Source organism: Nuphar pumila, chromosome 10 (genome assembly GCF_984573655.1).
Source record: "Nuphar pumila chromosome 10, dmNupPumi1.hap1.1, whole genome shotgun sequence".
Classification (NCBI taxonomy): Eukaryota; Viridiplantae; Streptophyta; class Magnoliopsida; order Nymphaeales; family Nymphaeaceae; genus Nuphar; species Nuphar pumila.
Window position 1 is genome coordinate 107,593,802 of NC_143258.1, and position 23,390 is coordinate 107,617,191.

The 23,390-nt window shown below is 36.2% G+C and overlaps 1 protein-coding gene across 2 annotated transcripts in view; it reads left to right on the forward strand.

The window, feature by feature from the left end:
• The window catches only part of LOC149827828 (GTP-binding protein, HflX), a 52,857-nt gene that overhangs the window by 2,849 nt on the left and 26,618 nt on the right, over positions 1-23,390 (forward strand). For both annotated transcript variants that reach the window (XR_016434965.1, XM_090019675.1), the window contains exons 2-4: positions 1,500-1,642; positions 13,246-13,362; positions 19,842-19,956. Coding sequence is in view for 1 of the 2 variants with exons in the window: in XM_090019675.1 (XP_089875801.1) it covers positions 1,500-1,642; positions 13,246-13,362; positions 19,842-19,956 (375 nt within the window). In the remaining variant the exon portion in view is untranslated. The remainder of the gene's footprint in view (positions 1-1,499; positions 1,643-13,245; positions 13,363-19,841; positions 19,957-23,390) is intronic.

Genomic DNA, 23,390 nt, shown 5'->3' on the forward strand with positions numbered 1-23,390 from the left:
CCTGGTCTCTTATTACTGATAGCTTCCTGTTTGTATCTGCTTTCATCTGTGACTTAAAATTTTTGGTCCCAAATTTTGAGGTTGATTGCTACACAATAGACTTTCTATGCTGTTGGATAACCAAATCAAGTGACTTTAATTAAATAGTAATGATAGGGTGCTCCCGGAGTACCTACTCCCACCTAATAGAAGCTTCATTTTTTTTAAATTTTTTTTAGCTTTTTTGTTGATAAGACCTTATAGATATGATCTACAAATATTATTTAGTAGAAAACAAGTTTTGGATCATGTCATTATGGCATCCATGTAGGTTTTTTGAGTGCTTCAAAATCAATGGCTCACAATGTACCAAAATTTTATGACTTAAAAAGTAAATCTTGATTCCTATCAAATAATCTATGTTGAATACATCTATAAGGTCTGATTGAGAAAATGCAACATAGAACTATGATTTCTTGTAGGTGGGAATAGGTGCTCCCGGAGCACAGTAGCATTACTCTTAATCAAATAGAACATTAACTGACATTGGCATATGCTATTTGCAATGAAATATTAACTGCTTTGTGGATGTTGGCACCTTATACACTGTCAAAGGCAATTTTTCTTTCGATTTGATAGCATCCTTATTCAGCAAACTTAATCTTTTTAAATCAAGATGAGAATCAGTTAATGCATAGCTGATAGTTGGTACGCCACAGTATATCTAACAAATGGCCAATGGGTTCAATAATTTGAACCCAGATTTTCATGCTAATTGTGCTCTCATGAAATAGTTCAAGCTAGTGAGCTGTAGTCGAGGTAAAGTTTAAAATGATTCAACAATCAACATCCATTCCAGAACTTAATCAACACTATGGAATTGGAATTTTGGCTGTTAGCAATGCATTTGTCTTTGACTGAAATTTAGTTAAAACTCTTAAATTTGACACATCTATAGTTCCTCTTTATGATACAATTCACAATATATTTGGAAAGTCTTTTCAAACAACAAGAACAAAAATGGAAAGGAACTCCATTAATAATGTGAAAAAAAAATCTGACAGTTAGTCTTTTATGCCAGAAGAGTAAACTGAATGCTGGATGGTGAGCCAGAGAATTTATGTGAAGGTTCTTGGGTTAAATTCCTAGTATCACTATACCAATACAATAATAAAAAGTGCTCCAGGACATATCATGAATACATTTTTGGATGTTCTGGAGTGTTTTCATACATCAGTAGGGGGTGCCACAAATAGCGGTATTTAGAATATTGCTAAACTAATGATACACCAGAGTGAAACTACTCAAGCAAGTGGTTAATGTAAAAAAAAGGTCTCCTTTTGCTTTAAGAATATGTTCTTTTGACATGTTATGCTCAGAATTACTTGTAGTATTTCCTTCTGGTTTGTCTCTTAGTAGGTAAGATATGTCCTCAACTTTGTTTTTAGTACTATATTCTGTTTATCTGCTTAGCATGATTGATGCTTGGTTATCTTTGTTAATTTTGCAACTCCTTTCAGGTCTTCGTGGAAAAGACTTACCTGGTTGGTGTTGAACATAAAAGAGGACAAGACGATTTATTTGGTATTGAAGAATCGCTGAAGGAACTTGCTCAGCTGGCAGATACTGCTGGATTAAGGGTTGTTGGATGTACATATCAAAAGTATGCTGAGTAGTCTATTTTATGTTTTGCCCTAATTCTGATTGGTTGAAGATATATTTTCTTGTGGATCGTAGAGAAATATTTGGTCAATTGCTCCTATTGATTCTATTGTTTGATGTTTGCTAGAGTGTACACAAGGCCATTTGTGACTGTGCTACTCTCATGTGACGCTAACAGGCTATTTTTTTCTACATATTCATTCACTAATGGGATCATCTACTTATTATTGCTATCGTTTTTAAAGTTTCCCCTGTGAATCCGATCTGTGAATATTATTGTGTACAATTTAGATCCTAGACCATTTATCAAATTGTCTTGGAAATACTTTCGTTTCTTAGTCTCTTACAGTAAATGAGAGCATTATGCTCATTTGGACATTATCCTTATGGATTTAGCTTATAGTTTAAGTTTATTTGTGGTGAAAAGGTAACGTTGTTTCCTATGATCATCTTTCTTCATCTGTTATTTGGCATAGTGCAGGTCACAATTTAACAATGATGATCTTGATTGATAATGAGGATAGTATAGTGACAGGAGGAAGGCAGTGGGGTAGGATTAGTTTTTGTTCCAGGAACTTAAAGTTGCTTCCCTAATAATTTGTTAGCACCAAATCTACTAGTTGACTCAAGTTATATCCATCAAGTCCATGTTAGCCTCCTAAATCCAAGCTAGACATCAAACTGGCTTGTTACATAAGTTTCATGATTTAGTTAGTTATCCATGAGTCTTGTGTTGAATTATCAAACCAAAGATGACATACCTTTTTTTAGAAGGAAAACCAAGATGATGTATGAAATGAATTTTCACACCCTTCAGTATAAGGTGGAGACAGGATTGTGTTGAGTGGGTTGGGATTAGCTTTTGTTCCAGGAACTTAAAAGTTGCTTCCATAATAAATTGTTAACACCAAATCTACTAGTTGATTAAAAATTATATCTTCATATCCATTTAGCCACCTAAATTCATGCTCGCCCTCAAACTAGCGCATCACTTAAGTTTCATGATTTAGTTAGTTATCCACTAGTCTTGGGTTGAATATCAAACCAAGATGCCTTATTCTTTTTAGAAAACAAACCAAGATGACATGCAATGTTGTAATTAGCGCATCGGAACCCATATCGCATGAGCCTGAGATATGTGTGTATCGTACAATATCGTAAGATATGGGAAAAAACTTGAATTAAAAACCACAAAAAAATCTGAAAAATTACAAAAAATAGAGAAAATTTCCAAAATTTTTTAAAAAATTCAGAAAACACTTATAGAATGCAATAGAAACAAAAGAACATGAATATATGCATTATGAGTAACTAAACATAAACATGACACTAGTAAAACGATACTGATAACACTCCTAACAAATATTTAACAAAAGTCACATGTCACAAACATGAATGTTTGATATTAAAGTTATATATTACATAACAAAGCAAAAGAAGAAGTATCCTAATATGTCGATCATAACGAAAACATTATTCAAATGATGGATCTTCCTTTTCTGAGTTGTCTTCTTCTCCTCCATCCACATTTATCTCTGGGCCAGCATAATTATTGTCATCATCCACTTGAGCCTCCAGTTACCTCTAATCCTCATCATCATCATCCAAGACACCATGACTATTGATAGTATTGTAGCTGCTCTTCTGGCGTCTTCTCAAAATTTTTTTTATGTATGTAATATCCAAATATTAATTAGAATACAAGTTGTATTAAAGTAGATCAACTAACATATATCTTAATGTTACCTTTACTTCAATCTCATGTTGTAGGCGACAAATACAAGATCATTTAATCGAGAGTGCTCCAGTCTATTCATTTTCTTTGTGTGGATGCATTAAAAAAGAACTCCATTTTCTCTTGCATCCACTCGTTTTGCATCCCTGACTCAATAAACGTTGTGCAAACCTAGATAATTAAGGAACATCTCCACCAAACCATAACACTATTGATATGAACCAACAAAAGAAAAATATATCATGAGAGAATCCTTGCAACACAAAAAATACATAATTAAATATAATATACATATTTTTAAATTTATAACCTGAAAAAACCACACTTGGCACGAAAACTTGGTCGCGCTGGCTCAACCTATCATACCTACAGTCATCGTGCCGGCAGCGTAAAACTTTGAGGCTAGGACCCCTGCCCCCAGGGCCTATGCTACGCATTGGCTTGCGCAGAGGGACGACGCTCATGAAAATCGAACCTTGACTGCCCGTCAAGCAGCCAAGACCCCACCCCATTACGCCAACCCCTCTTGGGGCTAAATATAATAACATTGAATTTCAAATGTATACCTGGCCGCAATGAGCTGCGTAATTGGATTGCATTCCTTCATCTAAAGTCTGCCTCATTTTGTTCATACTTTGTTAACTCCACATGAATTTGTCTATGGAGACTATGATCTACATTAAGTTTCTCAATGGAGTTCAGGGCGCCCATTTGTACTTCCCTATCATATACGAATGTGGGAGAAAATTTGATGGCAGGATTGAAGAGGCATGATTGAAGTAAGAGGCAATAACATGAATGTCTTGATGGAGTTGGTGAGTCCATCTCTTATCAATCACCCTCCAAACTGACATATAATACTTTTTGTTGCTGTTGAAAATTTATATAATCTGCTCTTTTGCCTTGTCCATATCATCATACAAATAGGTCATCACTGGAGCCTCATCACTGTTACGAGTGGCACCGTCATCTTCAAAAACATACTGCACCTCTTTCAAAACTCCATAGAGAAGACTATCTCCACTATCTAAACCTCAGTAGGTTTCTGCATAATCTTCATTACAAACCACTCATGTGAAGCAAACATTTGCTTTAATTCATTTTGATGAATGACAAGGCTCTGTACAGTCAAAACATTTGTAGCAAACCTTGTCAATTCAGGGCGTATCAACTCGGCCCTTGGTAAACCTCCTCATCAAGTTTAGGATGGTTGAATAATTATAAATGAATTTTGTTACTTTTTTGCACATTTCATTGCACTCAAAAATGCCCTCCATTTCATCAATATCTTCAAGCATGAGATCAATGCAATTCACTGCACATGGACACCAAACAAAGCATTTATATTCCTCTTGGAATATTAATCTAGCATCTTTGAAGTTTGCTGCATTATTAGTGATGAATTGGACTACATTTTCAATCCTCCACCCCAGCTTTAAAAATCACATACAACTCTTCTTCTGTCTTTTGTCTATTAGACATATCAATGGATTTAAAAAATTTAACACGTTTAGGACAAGAAACAAAAATATTTATCGAATTTCATTGTCGTCTGTCTGTCCACCCATCTGCCATGATGGTGCAACTCATAGTCTTCTAAGACTCTCTGAACTCATGCATCTTGTAAAGATGTTCACGAAGAGACAATCCACATCCAAGCACTAATACTTTATAAAAGGTGTGCTCAAATGCACTCAAACAACACTTAACAAATACGCATACAAGCGTAAAATAATCAAACATGCACAAAGGCATGCGATGAATGCATTAACCAAAAAGGAAATGCTTGAGATTCTCAAGTTTTTTTTTCCAAAGGGGGAGCACCCCTATATATACACATCCACACAAGAGGAGCCAACATGGGGGTTCCCAAAGGAGTCGTTGGGAGCCCCCAATGGTCACATTTGTGACTGTTGGGGGGCCCCAATGACTCTATTGGGAGGCCCTCAATGTGGTTAAAAAAAAAAACAAAAAAACAAAAGACAAAAAATAATAAAAGAAAAAGAAAAAGAAAAATAAAAAGTTAAGAAAATAATTACAAGCATAATTCCAAAGGGAATAAGCATAAAAGGGAAAATTACATAAATACCCTTTTGGGTATTATAATAAAAAAGATATATATATATTTATATATATACATGTAATGAAATTTGGAGTTACATTTTAACACCCCCCTCAAACTTACGGTGTGATGACCGCAAGTTTGCCAAGAAGGAAGTGAAACCTAGGCGAACAAAGAGCCTTAGTGAAGAAGTCTGCCAACTGATATTCAAATGTTACGTACGGGAGATCAATGACCTTTAAATATTCCTCTCAGACATAGTGACAGTCCATTTCTATATGCTTTGTTCGCTCATGAAAAATGTGATTCTTGGCAATATAAATTGCACTTTTATTGTCACAACATAACTTTGTTGGTTCTCCAATGTGAACTCCCATATCTTCTAGAAGACGCCGAATCCATACAATTTCTATGGTGGTGGATGTCATGGCCCTATATTCTGCTTTGGTGGAGGACAAAGAGACCTTCTGCTGCTTTTTACATCTCCAGGAAATCAATGATTCTCCTAAGAAAACACAGAAACCAGTGATGGAGTGACAATTATTAGGGTCACCTCTCCAATCTGAGTCAGTATAAGCAATTAACTTTAATTCAGAAGAAGAAGACAAAAATACTCCCTTATTTACAGTTCCCTTAAGATATCTGATGATGCGAAGAACAACACTCATGTGAACCGTTGTGGGAGCATGTTGGAACTGACTGGCAATGTGGATCGCATGTGATAAATCAGGCCGAGTGATGCTAAGATACATCAACGAGCCTACCAATTGCCTATAAGGAGTGGGGTCGGTCAGAGGAATCCCATCATCAATCTTCATTTTTGAGCCCACTGTTTCAGGAGTTTCGCAAATTTTGTCATAAAAAATTCCTGACCTGTCAATAATCTCACAAGCAAGTTTAGATTGAGATAAAAAGTAACCACGTTGAGAGTAAGCAACCTCAATTCCAAGGAAATATGTCAGAAAACCTAAGTCAGACATTTCAAATTTCGAAGTCAAGACAGATTTAATACCCTTGACTCCTTGAACATCATCATTTGCGATTAACATATCGTCAACATAAAGTAATAATATCACAATCCCTGCATCAAATTTTCTAATGAATAATGTAGTATCAGTATAACAGGAAGAAAAATCATTTTCTAACATTACATTGTTAAATCTGTCATACCAGGCTTTTGGAGTCTGTTTTAAACCATAGAGGGCTCTCCGAAGGCGAATAACTTTATCTTTAAGAATTTTCATGCCTGGTGGGGCATCCATATAAACTTTTTCATTAAGATCATCATTTAAAAAGACATTTTTTACATCCATTTGAAAAATGTTTCATTTTTTAATAGACGCAATAGTGATAAGACATTTGACTGTAACCATTTGGGCTACGGGAGCAAAAGTTTCTGCATAGTCAATGCCATATTCTTGGTCATACCCTTTTGCGACTAAGCGAACCTTATATCTCTCTAGAGATCCATCGCTTAGTCTTAACTTTAAATACCCAATGACAACCTTTAGTTTTCTTTCTAATAGGTAGAGTTTGGAATTCCCATGTCTTAGCTTTCCTAAGAGCTTTAAGTTCATTTTCCATAGCTTCTTGTCATTCTACACATTTTTTGGCTTCCTCGAAGTTTATTGGTTCAAAGTAAGAATGAATGACACTAAGACAAGCCCTATATCTGGGTGAAAAAGAGTCCAAAGAGACAAATCGAGTTGGAGGTCTCCTATTTCTTTCAGATCGTCTGTGATCATAAGCAGGAACAGACTCATCATATTGCTCAATAGCACTTCTGAAAGTATCTTGATTTTTGCGAGAATAGGTTATTGGGTCATTTGAGATTCTATCTCCTTGACTATTGGGTGAGTTAAATTCTTCAATATCTACTTCATTTTCATCATCTTGGTTTGATGATATTTCATCATCACTAGACATATCATCATTACTAGACAGTAAGTCAAATAAGAAAGAATAATCAACATTTTCGTGGTGAGAAATATTTTTTTCAAAGCTACTCTCATTTTCCAAGAATGTCATATTTCTTGAGACATATAACTTATCATTTCTAGGATCGTAACATCGAAACCCTTTTTGTGTTTCGAAATATCTCAGAAAGGCACATGGAGTAGCCTTAGGAGAAAGTTTATCATTCTTATTTATAAGAACAAAACATTTGCAACCAAAGACTCGTAACCTGTTGTAATCAGGTTCCATTTTATATAAAACTTCAAAAAGAGAAATTTTACCCAAATTCCTAGATGGTAAACGATTTATAAAATACACAGAAGCAAGAGCCGCCTCAGCCCAAAAGTTTTTAGGAATATTTTGGGATATAAGAAGTGTTCGAGTGGTTTCAATGATATGCGTATGTTTTCTTTCGGCCAACCCATTTTGTTGAGGGGTTTTAGGACAAAACCTTTGGTGAACAATACCACTATCTTCAAGATATTTCTTGAATTCATTGGAGAGATATTTTCCTCCAGAATCACTTCTGAATATCTTAAGATTACTGTTAAATTGATTCTTAATCATCACATGAAATGATTTAAAACATGAAAAAACTTCATGCTTATGTCTAAGAAAATAAATCCAAGAGTACCTAGAAAAGTCATCCACAAAAATCACATAGTAGGAAAATCCTCATTTCGAAACAATTGGTGCCGGTCCCCAAACATCGGAATGAACGATTTCGAAAGATTTAGAAGTAAACATAGATCTTTGTTCAAAAGGCATACTTTTCATTTTTCCAAGAATACAATTATTACAAGTGAATGCATTTTTACAAAGATTTTTAGCAAAATGTAAATAAGATAACTTGGTGATGTTAGGATGACAAAGTCTTTTGTGCCAAATATTTATATCCTTATGTCTGACAACATTACAATTATTTTTTTTTGGAACTTGAAGAGAGTCCATATAGTATAAGTCTCCCTTCCTAAAGCCTTCCCCAATCAATTTCCCTGACCGACGATCTTGTATTAAACATGTATCAGAAGAAAATTTAATATCACATCCATGGTTCGAGAGTTGAGAAACAGAAAGAAGGTTCAAGTTTAATTTATGTATAAATCTAATTTTTGGAATACAAAAATCTTGAATTTCAAAATTACCTATGCCTTTAATTTCAAGAGAAGTCCCATCCACAGTAGAAACAAAAGATGGGGAAATATTTTTCGAATAATCAGAAAGAGAATACATGTTTGGGGACATATGAAAAGACGCACCCGAATCCAAAAGCCAAGAAACTTTATCTGGAGGAGAAACGATAGACACGGCGGCACCAGAGGTGGCTCTCTTGAGGAGAGGTTGGAGAGCTTCCACTATTTGATTTAGTGAAAGAGATTCATATGAAGACGTCTCCTCCTTTTGCGGTATACTAGTGGTCGCCATGGTTAGAAGTTTCTTCCACTTAGGGCATATGGGTTTGATATGCCCCAGTTCTTTACAAAAATGGCAAATAATCTTGCTATAGTCCTTCCTTCCTCCTTGCCCACTATTTCTCCCTTGATTTTGAGTTTTAAAATGAGGAGGACGATAGGTTCTTTCATTATTTTGGGGCTTAGACATCGCATTGACCCCATCATTGTCTTCATAGTTAGAGGGGACCGCAAGCACATTTGACCCTTGCTTACTTATACCCATACGGGTTTCTTCACTACTTAATTTGGTGAGAACATCCTCAAGAGAATGAGTGAAAGATGACAAAAGAGAAGACCTTATTTGCTCAAATTCGGGCCTTAGCCCATTCAAAAAATTTAAGAATCGATCTTCTTCTAGTTGTTTGTGACGAAGTTCAATCGCTTCTCCACTCCATTTTGGTTCGAGCATGGCAAGCTCGTCCCAAATGGAAGAAAGATCAGCGAAGTATTCTCTAACGGTCATGTCACCTTGGAGAAGAGTAAGAGCCTTCTTTTGAAGGTAGTATTTATGGGACAAATCCCTTGATGTATACAGTTTTTCAAGATAATGCCAAGCTTCCGAAGCTTTCTTGAACTTAATAATATTTGCATTAATCTTAGTTTCAACCGATAAAAAAATCCAAAAAAGAATCTTGAAATTTTTTATTTCCCATTTATCGTGCTTCTTAGAATAATCCTCAAGAGCTTTGGTTCTTTCGTCCCCTTCAAGGATCTTGATTTCACCTTCCGTTATCATGGTGATTTTTGGTTCCTGTTCCGGGATTGTGCCTTGCACATAACCCCAAAGACCCTTCCCTTTTATATGGGCCTCCATGTTCCCGACCCAAACGTGATAGTTGGAGCCGTTTAGTTTAAAACCGAGAGCAAAATGAGATTCTTTTTCACCCATTATAGAGTAGAGATGGAAGAAGAAATACGTACCAAAGTAAGATTTTTAGATCTTGTTGCAAAACTCTTCTAAAATATTGGGAGAAGAGAATCCACCACTTTAATCTTCAAAACACCAAAGGCACACTTTTTGAGGCACTCAAAAAATGAAGAATCCCACGATCTTCTATCTTCAACCAAGCTCTGATACCATGTAAAGATGTTCACGAAGAGACAATCCACATCCGAGCACTAATACTTTATAAAAGATGTGCTCAAATGCACTTAAAGAACACTTGAACAAATACGCATACAAGCGTAAAATAATCAAACATGCAGAAAGGCATGCGATGAGTGCATTAACCAAAAAGTAAATGCTTGAGACTCTCAAGCTTATTTTTACAAAGGGGGAGCACCCCTATATATACACATCCACACAAGAGGAGCCAACATGGGGTCTCCCAAAGGAGTCGTTGGGAGCCCCCAATGGTCACATTTGTGACAGTTGGGGGGCCCCAACGACTTCATTGGGAGGCCGCCAATGTGGTTCAAAAAAATAAAAGATAAAAAACAATAAAAGAAAAGGAAAAAGAAAAAGTTAAGAAAATAATTACAAGCATAATTCCAAAGGGAATATGCGTAAAAGGGAAAATTATAGAAATACTCTTTCAGGTATTATAATAAAAAAGATATATATATATACATGAATGAAATTTGGAGTTACATTTTAATACATCTATCATTTCACAGCATCTAACAAATTCTTAAAAGTGCATGCGACTGTACTAAGTCTTGTGTTGGCTGATGGGATCCAAACTCCCATGTAGAACAATCCTGCGGATCCACACACACGAAATGCGCAAGCGAACAAGGACACAATGGAAGAGGAAGGCACATGTCCGGCAGGGAGACACGCGTAGGCACACGGTCCGGGAAAGCTGGGCACGGTGCGAGTGAGCCGGGTAGCAACTATGAGCGGGGCGACGTGTTCGGGCAGGCAGACACACTGCAATATGCGCAACATTGGGTCACATGCGGAAGAGGGGAGCAGGTAGGGGTTGGCATGTCTGGGCAGACGGACACGCCGCAGTTGCGGGCTGCGTGGGGGGGAGAGAGAGGCATCTCCGGGGCAGCATACTAGTGCGTGAAGGAAAGAAGGGTTGACAATAGGGAGGAGGGAGAAGGGTCGTTCTCTCCGGGCCGACGACGTGGGGTGGAGATGGATAGTTGAGGGAGAAGAGCGTTCCCTCAGAGAAAATATCAGACCTAAACTAGAACGAAGTATAGAAAAAACCTCAATAAACTTTATTAAAAATAAACTAAGCAAGATATATCTATATCATGGTTGCCAGTTGAGGAAGCGGGAGCGGGAAGCGATACGAGAAGCAGGAGCAGGAAGCGAGGCACTTTCAAAATTTTAGGAAGCGGGGAAGCGTGGGACCACTTAGGAGCGATTCGGGAAGTGTCTCGGAAGCGACCTAGGAAGCGTCTCGGAAGCGAGGGGGAAGCGAAAAAAATAAAAATAAAAAATAAAAAATACAAATTTTTTAAAAAAACAGGGGAAGCGAGGGGGAAGCTTGGGGAAGCGTGATGGGAAGCGCGCTTCCCATTAAAGGGAAACGCGTCCCCCATTAAAGGGAAACACGCTTCCCAAAAAAGGGGGACGCTTCCCCCCACGCTTCGGAAGCGCGGCGTTCCGCGCTTTCGAAGCGCGTTTCGGGGAAGCGCGCTTCCCCTTTTAACTAGGCGCTTCCGGTAACCCTGATCTATATATAGATTTATAGGAGGACAAAACAGTAAAATACACAAGAACAATTCCACCTAGATGGGATTCTAAGGGGGGCATCCCACCAGAGTCCCCGCCTGGATAGGATTCCAGGCTGGGCGGGTTTCCTTGGAATGAATCTTGGGGCTGGGCGACTCCTCTGGATTGGATCCTGATTGGGGCAGATCCTTTGGGTCGGACTTAGAGTAGGAAAGGGTCCATAACAACACTGGCTAAATGATGTTTCATTCTAGAAATGCCTCCATGAATCTGCCTCTCACAATAGTTACAGCGGTTTAACGTCATATTTCCTTCATAAACCAGTGTGCAATGATCTCGTGCCGGGTCTCTTGATGCAGTCATGCTCCAAATACATTGAATCCCTCTATGGTTCGAATTTGAGGGTTAGATGACAAAAAAAATGTGTGTATGATGGAAATGGGCGAATTTAGGATAAATCAAGCCACTATGACTCAGTTTTAAGGGTTAAAAGCCAAAAAATGAGTGTGTAGGATGGAAATGAGGGGTTTTAGGGTAAAAGAGGACTTTTAAGGTTCAGTTTTGTGGGCTAGAAGCCAAAAATGGTTAGGTAGGATGAAAATAGGTGAGATTTGAGGAAAATCACACTTCTAAGGCATAGATCTAGCAAAGCCCCAATTTTTAGGGTTGATATGATCTCAAAATATGATGGGTATGCTTAGAAAAAGGGTTTGAGGAGGGAGAACTTGCGAAAACTGGGTCAAAATGACCCTTAGGGGCTAAAAAATGGCCCCCATAAGTGGCCGGTTGCCACTTTTCCTGTGTCGGAAAAGTAAAAAAAGGTGCTCGACTCATACAGTCCGATACACCCATGTATCATACGATTCATGTCGTACCGGTACAATAATCGTACCAGTACGATAATCGTACCGAATACGATATGGGTCTCAAATCATATAGATTCCCCTTCTGATACTATGATACGATAATATATGATATTGACAACACTGGACATATGAAATGAATTTTCACAACCTTCACTTAAGGTGGAGATAAGGGTGAGGGTTGTCTTGAGTGGTAAAAAGAATCACTTTACATTTATTTACATGTTCTAAGAACAATTTTTAGGGCTTCTCTCTCTCTCTCTCAAAAGAAAAAAAAAGAATGACTTTTGGGGCATAAATGCCTACTGCAAAGAAAAGATAAATCTTCACCTCTTTTGTGAACCTTGACTTCTCAAAACTTTTGTGCAAATCCTGTCCGTCCCTTTAGCTTTTTATCATGTTGATTTTAGTTTTAGTACGCACTATCTTTTTAGTCATTCTTTTTTGGTGCTAACACACTGTTGGTATTTCAAGATTTTAGTCATCCTTTTCTTATTAGATGACGATCTCAAGTTTGTTAGTGTGATTTTATTGCACATTTATCTAATAAATCATTTTGCTGTAAGCATAATAATTTTATCCCTTATATTCTTATTGATAGTGAATGCACTTATGATCCATGTATTATGCTTGTATTACCTAGTCAATGCATATTCTCTAGGGACTCCTATCATCTGGCCAATACTTAACACTTGGTTCCTTAATTTTAGGTCTAGTTGCCCCCTTTCATTCATTTTTTCCCTCTTTTGGTGTCTAATAATACTTCGTTTTTTATGGATTTCTTGAAAGGACAGGTTTATTGATATTGCTCTGCATTCTTGTTTTGTCTCTTAGTATGGCCTTTATGTTTTATCAACGTGAACCTAATGAATAGCTTGTGCTCTTTGTACTTGTGATTGCAGGCTAGGAACTCCCAACCCAAGGACGTACATAGGGTCTGGCAAGGTTGCAGAAATCAGGGCTGCAATTCATTCCCTTGATGTTGAGACTGTAATTTTTGATGATGAGTTATCAGCTGGGTAATGATTATTTAACATAAACAGTATGACAAATTAGTGGTTAGCTGATCTTTCATTTTATGTTTCTTTTGTCATTCTTGAGTGACATTATACTTGTCTCCATTCTCTAATTTTTTTATTTATTTAACTTTGATTGTCCTTCTCGTTGGTTCTTTAGTCTCTAACATGGAAGAATGTGGGTAGCCCATTATCTTTTTACAATTTGGGTACATGATTTATTTTTCTAGTTTAAACTTGATCATAAACAACATTGAACTCAGCAAGCATTCACTAGAAACAAATTAGATGCTGCATTGGAAGTCAGTTTTTACTGTTCTCTGTTTGAGATATTGAATAAGAAAAACCCAACAGCATCCCCTTTGATGGAGCCACAGATCAAATCAAAGTCATTATCAGGAATGAATTTCTTTAAAACCAAGTTGCAAATCTTTATAAATGTACATCATGCAGCCACATGAGCCAAGTTGAGAAGCTTGAGGAGGAAGTAGTGTTAAAATATATGTATTAATACATATATATATATATATATATATTTACCTACAAATAAATAAATAAATAAATAAATAAATAATATATATATATATATATATATGTATTATACTATAATACCTGATAGGGGTATTATAGTCTTTTCACAATTGTTTTAGTAAACAATTATTTTTCTTTTCTATTTATTTTTTATCTTCTTTTTTATCTTTTTCTTTTTTGTTCAAGCCACTTAAGGGGGCCCACAATAGAGTCGTTGGGCCCCCCAACGATCACAAATGTGACCGTTGGAGGCTCCCAACGACTCTTTGGGAGCCCCCTTTTGGCCTCCTTTTTTACCCCATTCATTTGGTATCCCCTTGTATTCAAAAAGCTTGAGTGCTCGCTCTCTCTCTCAATAAAGAGATTTTATATTTTAGTTTGTGCTTTTCTTAAAGCTTCTGTATGTATTGTCCCATAGTGGACTTGGCTATTATCCTCTTTGTGTATTTGTCCATTGTTGGACATTGCAAATGCCTTTTTAGCATTCTTTATCTTTCCGGATACTTCATTACATGGTATTAGAGCCATTCGGTTCATAAAAGAAAATACGTGATATTATTCTTTACATTCATTGTCACTATTCTTCGTACACTTTGGTGGCATCATGAAATCCAAAATTTATCTATCCTTCAAGCTCAATGGAAAGAACTACATGATGTGGGCATCGACAATAGAGAACAACCTCAAAGGTAAGAAACTTTGGGGCTATGTAATGAGTTCTATTCCGGAACCTCAATTAGCGCTCAACAAGATTGAAGGAGACCAAGAAAATGCTTTTGAGGGAGATGCTCGTCTCAAAGCCATTGAAGACCACCAAAGGAAAGTTGAAGATTGAGAAAGCAATCACGCCGAGATCCTTGCTTGGTTCATGAACAATGTTGAACTCAAGGTATATGTAAATATAGCTAAATTCTGCCGAGCCAATGAGGCTTGTTTTTTTTATGAAGGGTATGTATACCCAAAAAGATCTTGCAAGAGCATATTTTTTGCAAGAAAAAATTAGAACCACCAAAACAAGGTGATTCAAGTATACAAGATTACTATAGTGCATTAAACCCACTATGGGATGAGTTGGCTCTTTTAGAGCCAAAATGGGTTGCTATGGAGGATGTTGAACTAAGACAAAAACAAATGGAACAAGATCGATTGTTTCAATTTTTGTTTGGACTACGTCCCAAATTTAAACAAGTGAGGTCATCACTTCTCCATAAATATATTTTTCTTCCAATAGAAGATGCCATAGCCGAAATTACACAAGAAGAAACTAGGCTTGGTATGAGTAAGAAAACATTGATGAAGTGCTTCCCGTATTCAAACTCGGCAACAATGTCAAAACCTATAAACCACCACACTTTGGAAAACAAGAAAACTATAATGGAGGAAGAAAGATGATTATATGCCATCATTATTATGAGCCGGGTCACATCAAACCCGCTTGCCCAAAGCTAAATGGAACATTCAAGCCTAAGGTGGCTTCTCTCGAAGAATCTACCACCAACAAATAAGATAAAGGCAAGACTGGAGACTTCAAAGAAACACTTGGTCAAATATCTATGACTCTACAACAAATTCTCAAAGCCACTTCCTCCACATCGGGTGCGACCATTGCGTTTACATCATCACCCAGTACATATTTTTTGATCTTAGACTCCGAAACATCCTTTCATATGATCCCTCATGAAAATGCTTTAACCGATGTATGCACCAATTCAAAAGGTTTATGTGTTTTTACGATCGATGGGACTTTTGTAAAAATCGCAAGTATTAGAACACTTAACTCTAAAAATTCTCAAAACTTTTTTGTTCCAAAAGTAAGAGTTGTTCCAAAGCTAAATTTGAATCTTTTTTCGGTTTTCCAAATTGCCGACCATGGATGTGAAATATCTTTCTCATCTAATGGTTGCTTTGTGTGGGATCTCCAGTCCGGAAAGCGGTTTGGGCAAGGCTATAGAAAGGGGGATCTCTACTATATGGATCATCTAAACCTTCCTACAAACTCTTTTTGTACTTATGTCCAAGATAAAAACATTGAAACTTGGCATAAAAGACTTGGACATCCAAGTTATTCAAAAATGTATCTTTTTCCATTTGGAAACAAATTTTGTAAGAAAAAATACATTAATTGCAAAGATTGCATTTTTGGGAAAATGAAGTCTATTCCATTTTCAACTAGAACTTTTCTTTCTACACGACCTTTTGAATTGGTACACTCGGATGTTTGGGGTCCATCTCCGGTTATGTCCAAAGGTGGTTACTCTTATTATATCAGTTTCATCGATGACTTCACTAGATATGTTTGGATATATTTTCTTAGTCATAAATTAGAAGTGTTTTCCTTCTTTAAAGAGTTTCATATGAAAATACAAAATCAATTTTAAAGTAATATATCCATTCTTAGATTCGATTTCGGTAGAGAATATTTGTTTACCGAATTTCAAAATTATTTAAAACAAAATGAAATTTGTCATAAAAAATTGTTCCCTAGAACTCTACAACAAAATGGGCTAGCGAAAATAAAACATAGACATATTATCGAAACCGCTAGAACATTGCTTATCTCTAAAAATATTCCAATTTTTTTTGGGCTGAAGCCATCTTGACCTCAATATATTTAATCAATCAAATGCCTTCTAAATTAAAGAATGTTTCTTCATATGAAAAACTTTTCAAATTTCCTCCCGACTTCAATCGTCTTCGCATATTTGGTTGTAAATGTTTTGTCTTCTTATATAAGAGAGATAAGTTATCCCTAAAGGCGATTGAATGTGTTTTTTTGGGCTATGGGAAAAATAAAAAAATGCTATAGATGCTTTGATTTAAAAAATAACGAACTATATGTTTCAAAAGACGTAACTTTTTTGGAAGATGAGAATGGATTTGAAAACCTAGAAAAACAAAATGAAATTGACTACACATTTTTACATGACGTTATAGATGATATATGTGATGATTCTATGGCTTATCCTGAAAATATAGAGGATACTTGTGATGTATCCAATATTGAAATATCACCATGTGGTGGTGATATCAGTAATGAAAATTTTAATGTGTATACCCGAAGAGACCAAGAAAGGCCCATTAGTGCCTTGGAGAATTTTTCTCAACTTTTTGAATCTTTAAAAGAAACCCCTAAGATCGTCTAGAGAATCAATTCCACTCAATAGGTTTGTGTAATATGAGTCTCTTACACCTAATTATAGGGCTTGTCTGATAACATTACATTCATATTATGAACCTACTCATTATAATCAAGCCAAAACAATACTACATTGGGTTGAAGCCATGAAAATAGAATTAGATGCCTTGAAAAAGGCCAATACTTGAGAAATAGTCAAACTGCCTTCATATAAAAAACTTATTGGATGCCGATGGATATTTAAGGTTAAAACCAAAAGCGATGGATCCTTAAAAAGATATAAAGCCAGATTAGTGGGTAAGGGATATTCGCAAGAATATGGAATTGACTATGATAAAACATTCGCCCCTGTAGCCAGAATGACAAGTGTTAGAATCTTAATAGCTATTACATCAACCAAAAAATGACCTATATATCAAATCGATGTGAAAAATGTTTTTTTTAAATGTAAATGTAAATAAAGAAGTATATATGGATCCGCCACCCGGAGTTAACATTGGACAAGGTCAAACCCTCAAACTCTTAAAAGCTTTATATATTCTTAAGCAAGCCCCCAAGGCTTGGTATGATCGATTTAGTGATATCATGATTAAATTGAGATTTCGTTTATGTTATACTGACACTGATCTCTTTGTGAAAAGTGTAGGTACTAATATTGTTATATTATTACTTTATGTTGATGACATGATTATCACAGGAAATGATCAAGATAGTATTGTTAATATTAAAAATATGCTAAAAGATAGCTTTGACATGTCTGTTTTAGGCTTTCTTAGATATTTCCTTGGTATTGAAGTTGCATATTCTTCCCGAAGATATATTCTGTCACAGATGAAGCTTGTTGCCGATATATGTACTAAGTCTGACATTTCAGATGATAAAAATGTAGACTCCAGAAGTCATAAATGCCAAATTAAGGTTGGAGGATGGGTTTTTTCTAGAAGATCCCACCCCCTGTAGACAACTCATTAGATCTCTCACATATCTGATTATTACCCGACCGGACATCGCTCATGCTGTTCACTCTGCTAGTCAATTTCAGCATGCTTCTACAACTGTGCATATGAGTGCAGTGCTCCGGGTCATTCGATACATCAAAAACACCATAACTAAAGAGCTATTTCTATCTTCTTCATTAAATTTGCTTGCTTATACTGATGCAAATTGTAGAGGTAACCCTAATGATAGAATCTTAACTACTGACTTTTGTGTCTTTTTAGGAGATTCTTTAATTGCTTGGAGATGCAAGAAGCAACAAAAAGTCTCACTATCCTCTACTGAAGCTAAATATCGGGTTATGACAACTGCTACAATAAAACTTGTGTGGCTTCGAAGTCTTTTCAAAGATATGGGGGTTAACATTAATGAAGCTTCAAAGCTTTGATGTGACAACAAAAGTGTCATTTATATTGCCAACAATCACACCTTTCATGAACAGACCAAACATATCGAAATGGACTACCACTATGTTCGTGATGAGTATCTACGTGAAATAGTCACATTGATATATGTCACATCATAATATCAGCTAGCGGATTTCTTCACTAAAACACTTCCTGCACCACGCTTCATGTTTCTCCTTGGCAAACTTTTGATCATCTCCCCATAAAGTTTGAAGGGGGGTGTTAAAATATATGTATTAATATATATATATATATATATGTATGTATTATACTATAATACTTGATAGGGGTATTATAGTCTTTTCACAATTATTTTAGTAAACAATTAATTTTCTTTTCTATTTATTTTTTATCTTCTTTTTTATTTTATTTTTATCTTTTTCTTTTTTGTTCAAGCCATTTAAGGGGGCCCACAATAGAGTCGTTGGGGCCCCCAACGGTCACAAATGTGACCGTTGGGGGCTCCCAACGACTCTTTGGGAGCTCCCTTTTGGCCTCCTTTTTGACCCCATTCATTTGGTATAAATAGGGGTGTATCCTCTTGTATTCAAAAAGCTTGAGTGCGCTCTCTCTCTCTCTCAATAAAGAGATTTTATATTTTAGTTTGTGCTTTTCTTAAAGCTTGTGTATGTATTGTCCCATAGTGGACTTGACTATTATCCTCTTTGTGGATTTGTCCATTGTTGGACATTGTGAATGCCTTTTTAGCATTCTTTATCTTTCCACATACTTTGTTACAAGTAGAAGTGTTTGATCTACCATAGAGAAAACCCTTATCCTACACAGGATATTTCAATTCACTCCTGTGTTGTGACCCGTTATGTAGTATTCTTGATAGGAAATAATGCAATAATAGCATGTCTCATATCCTTTTACCCTTGGCCATATCATTCACTTTCAATATAAAGTCCCTCTTTTTTGACATGTAAATGTCTTCATTCCTTTTTTCTAATCATAGAAACAAGCTTCTCATTTATGAAATGTAACTAATCATCATGATGGTCCATTCTGGGAATGAGGTTACAGATGGAACAACAGTACACTCTTTAGGAGTAAATGTGCTCATATTTTCAATATCTGATTGCAAAACTTTGTCATAATTTAGAACTTTTATGTTACCTCTAGTTAAATTTTGACTGTCCACATCACTTCTCTGCTCTTCTTGTACAATCTTTTGCCTAGTTGATGAACAATTTGGTGAAGTTAGGTAAATAGGTAAGACAATATGGATTTCCATGTGACATTTCAAAAGTTTTTTTGAAAACATAGGAATTAAAATGAATCCTAATGCTCTTTAATCATTTATATTAATTCCTTCCTGTAGGTTACTAGATGTGGAAGCTTTATGCATATGCAAAACAAATGTATGCAAAAATTCAGTTGCCTGGAGTTAATTTTGCTGAAATTTTCAGGCAACTTCGCAACCTTGAAAAGGCCTTGGGAGGAGATGTACGAGTTTGTGACAGGACTTCCCTCATTTTGGATATTTTTGATCAACGAGCTGCAACTCGTGAAGCTGCTTTACAGGCAAGTCTTTTCCTTTGTTCATATGTCAATACCAAACTATTTTGATGTTTATAATTTGAACCTTGTATCATCATTGGGTCTTCTGGAGGTGCTTTACATAAGCAACTCACAGGTAATTGAGAATTTCTTACAGTCAACATGCATTGACCAGAGTTCTCATTACACCTATAAAATGGATGAGACTTGGATGAGTTATTTTGCCGAATGCTGAACAAGCAAATGTTACGGATACATGGGACTTGGGTCTGACAAAACGGAGATACTGTCACACAAATTCTCTTTTGTAAAGACTAGTTTCCGAGGGTTTCACTTTAGGAACCCAAGGAAATTAGATATCCTCTTTATCTAGGACTGTGTTGAGGCCCTTCACAAACAAAAGAAAATTTTCTAGACTTCGTCCAGAGTCCAGACAGAATGTGATGGTTTGCTAAGAACTTCATTCAAATCATGCATATTTTTTTTTTGTTAATAAATTTTTCCATGCTTTCGATGATCTGATTGATGAAAATCTTTTTAAAGTAAAAACGATGTCATGTCTAGGCTGTTTATTAAAAGTCTTTTATGTTAGTGGAAAGAAGAGGTTGCATCATACAAGCAACACTGCTAGTAATTTTTTTCATGATTCACGATAATGGTGTCTAGATTATCTAAATGAGAAAGGTTTTCTTATGGACGTGGTTTTGTCCATCAAAGTTCTCTTGACAATTGATACTATGAAAGCTATTTTAATCAAGGCATAACCAAAAATTTAAAAAATGATCTTTGAGAAATCAAATAAGGATTTGGGATTATCCTTATTGTTTTCTTTCCAGATGCCTCTTTCGCGGGTCCAAATGTGCAAGATTAGATGCTTTTTCAGCCTTACACTGGCTAGTTAAAAGGCCTTTCATAATTCTGCTTATCCTTGGCCCACTTATATTGCTTGATTCAAATTACTCGGGCACCTATCCAAGTTCTAAGAAAGTTCTGTAAAATGTTATGCATCTGGTTTATTTGAAAAGTGTGTGAACCTATGTCACATGGGTGCGGATGCGGTTGCGGGGATTCGGCACTTCCAAAAAACCCGGGTGCGGGGCTGCGGCAGGGGCAAAAATGTAATATATATATATATATATATATATATATATATATATATAAAAAGGGGGTCGGGGAATAGTTTTTTTTTTTATTTTGCAGCTGTCAGCAGCTGACAGAACAGCTGCAGCAGCTGACTCAGCAATTTTTTTTTTAAAAAAAAATTCGAGAAGCCCATTTGGGCAATTTTTTTTTTTAAAAAAATGGACCTTAATGATCCTGGGTGCGGTCAATGCACCCAGGATCGGGTTGACCGCACCCGGTGCGGCACCCGCACCCGCGTCGAGTCGCGTCGACGCGGCACCCTCCTAGCCGAATCCCTGTGATATAGTTGTGAACCAAGCTATAGAACCTTTAACCATAGTCACTAGTATCGTTCACGGCAAGGTTTTTCTCGGGGATTTTTTTTTTCAATTTTTTTTTGGAAGTTTTAAAATTTGAAAAAATATAGTGAACAATAAAAAAGATAAGAAATAATAGATTTTATAGTATTTTCTTGCAAAAATATAAAGAAACAATTAGAAAAAAAATTTAAAATATAAAAAAAAAGATACTTTTAAAACATATAAAAAGATGTTTTTTGAAAATCTTTGGATAATATCATGATATTTTCAGTTTTGGTGATTTTGAAAATCTCAGGAAAATATCGGCTGACCTTGGAATACCCATAATATTGTGATATTTTCAAAATATTGGCAATATCATTGACTCTGTTGTGGGACTACTTCTGGAGTTGAAAGGCTGTATTTTAGGTTAATCAGATGTGCAGTCTAAAAATCAAATCCCCTATGGATCTTTGATGTTCAAAATGTTAAAATGTATCTAATATATATATATATATATTATGTATATTACATCAATACCCGATAGGGGTATTTTTGTAATTTCACATAGTTTTAGAAAACAACTATTTTCGTTTTTTGATAAAATGTAATTTTATTTTTTTATTTTTTAAATTCTTTTTTTATTTCTTTTGAGGACTAAAAGGGGATCCAACCTTAGAGTCGTTGGAGCCCCCAACAGTCACAAATGTGACCGTTGGGGGCTCCCAACGACTCTATGGGAGCCCCTTTTTGGCTCTCCTTTTGAGGCCTTTTGGCCATCCCTTTGCTCCTCTCCCTCTTGTATAAATAGGGGTGAACCCCTTGTATATTTCTCATTCTTGAGAGCTTTCTCTCTTCTCAATAAGAGGCTTTTTATATTGTTGCCTTCTTAAAGGCTTGTGCTTGTATTGTCCCTTTGTGGACTTGTGATATTGTCTCTTTTATTCATTGTTGTAAGTGCTTGTATGCACTCTTTATATTTCCGCAATATCTCATTACATGGTATCAGAGCCACTCGATTCTTGAAGGAAAGGTGTGGTTTGTGTATCTCATATTTAGTGGATATCTTTTCACTTCTTGGCAACATCATGGAGGCAAAGATTGACCTATCTTTCAAGCTCAATGGAAAAAATTATATGATGTGGGCATCAACAATGGAAAATAATCTCAAAGGAAAGAAGCTTTGGGGTTTTGTCATGGGTACCGTTCCGGAACCTAAGCTTATGCTCACAAAGGACGAAGAAGGTCAAGAAAAGACTCTTGAAGGAGATGCTCGCCTCAAGGCCATTGAAAATCATCAAAAAGAAGTGGAAGATTGGGAAAACAATCACGCAAAAATCCTTGCGTGGTTTATGAACAATGTTGAGCTTAAGGTATGTGCTATAGCTAAATTTCGTAGAGCCAATGAGGCTTGGTCCTTTATGAAGGGTATGTATACCCAAAAGGATCTTACGAGAGCATACTTCTTGCAAGAAAAGATTAGAACCACCAAGCAAGGTGATTCTAGCATTCAAGACTATTATAGTGCCCTAAACCCACTATGGGATGAATTGGCTCTTTTGGAGCCAAAATGGGTTTCTATGGAAGATATTGATTTAAGGCAAAAACAAATGGAACAAGAGCGATTGTTTCAATTCCTTTTTGGGCTACATCCCGAATTTGAGCAAGTGAGATCCTCACTTCTCCATAGATCTATTTTTCCTCCTATTGAGGATGCTATTGCCGAAATCACTCAAGAGGAGACAAGGCTTGACATGAGTAAGCATGTTGATGAAGTCCTTGCCGTATCAAAACCGGGTAACAATGTTAGAACCTATAAGCCTCCTCATTTTGGGAAACAAGGAAACTACAATGGAGGAAGAAAAATGATTGTTTGTCATTATTGCAATGAGCCGAGTCACATTAAACCCGCTTGTCCAAAGCTTATTGGAACCTTCAAGCCTAAGGTGACCTCTCTTGAAGAAACCACCACCAAAGAAGATGAAGGCAAAAACAATGACATCAAAGAAACTCTTGGACAAATATCTATGGCTCTCC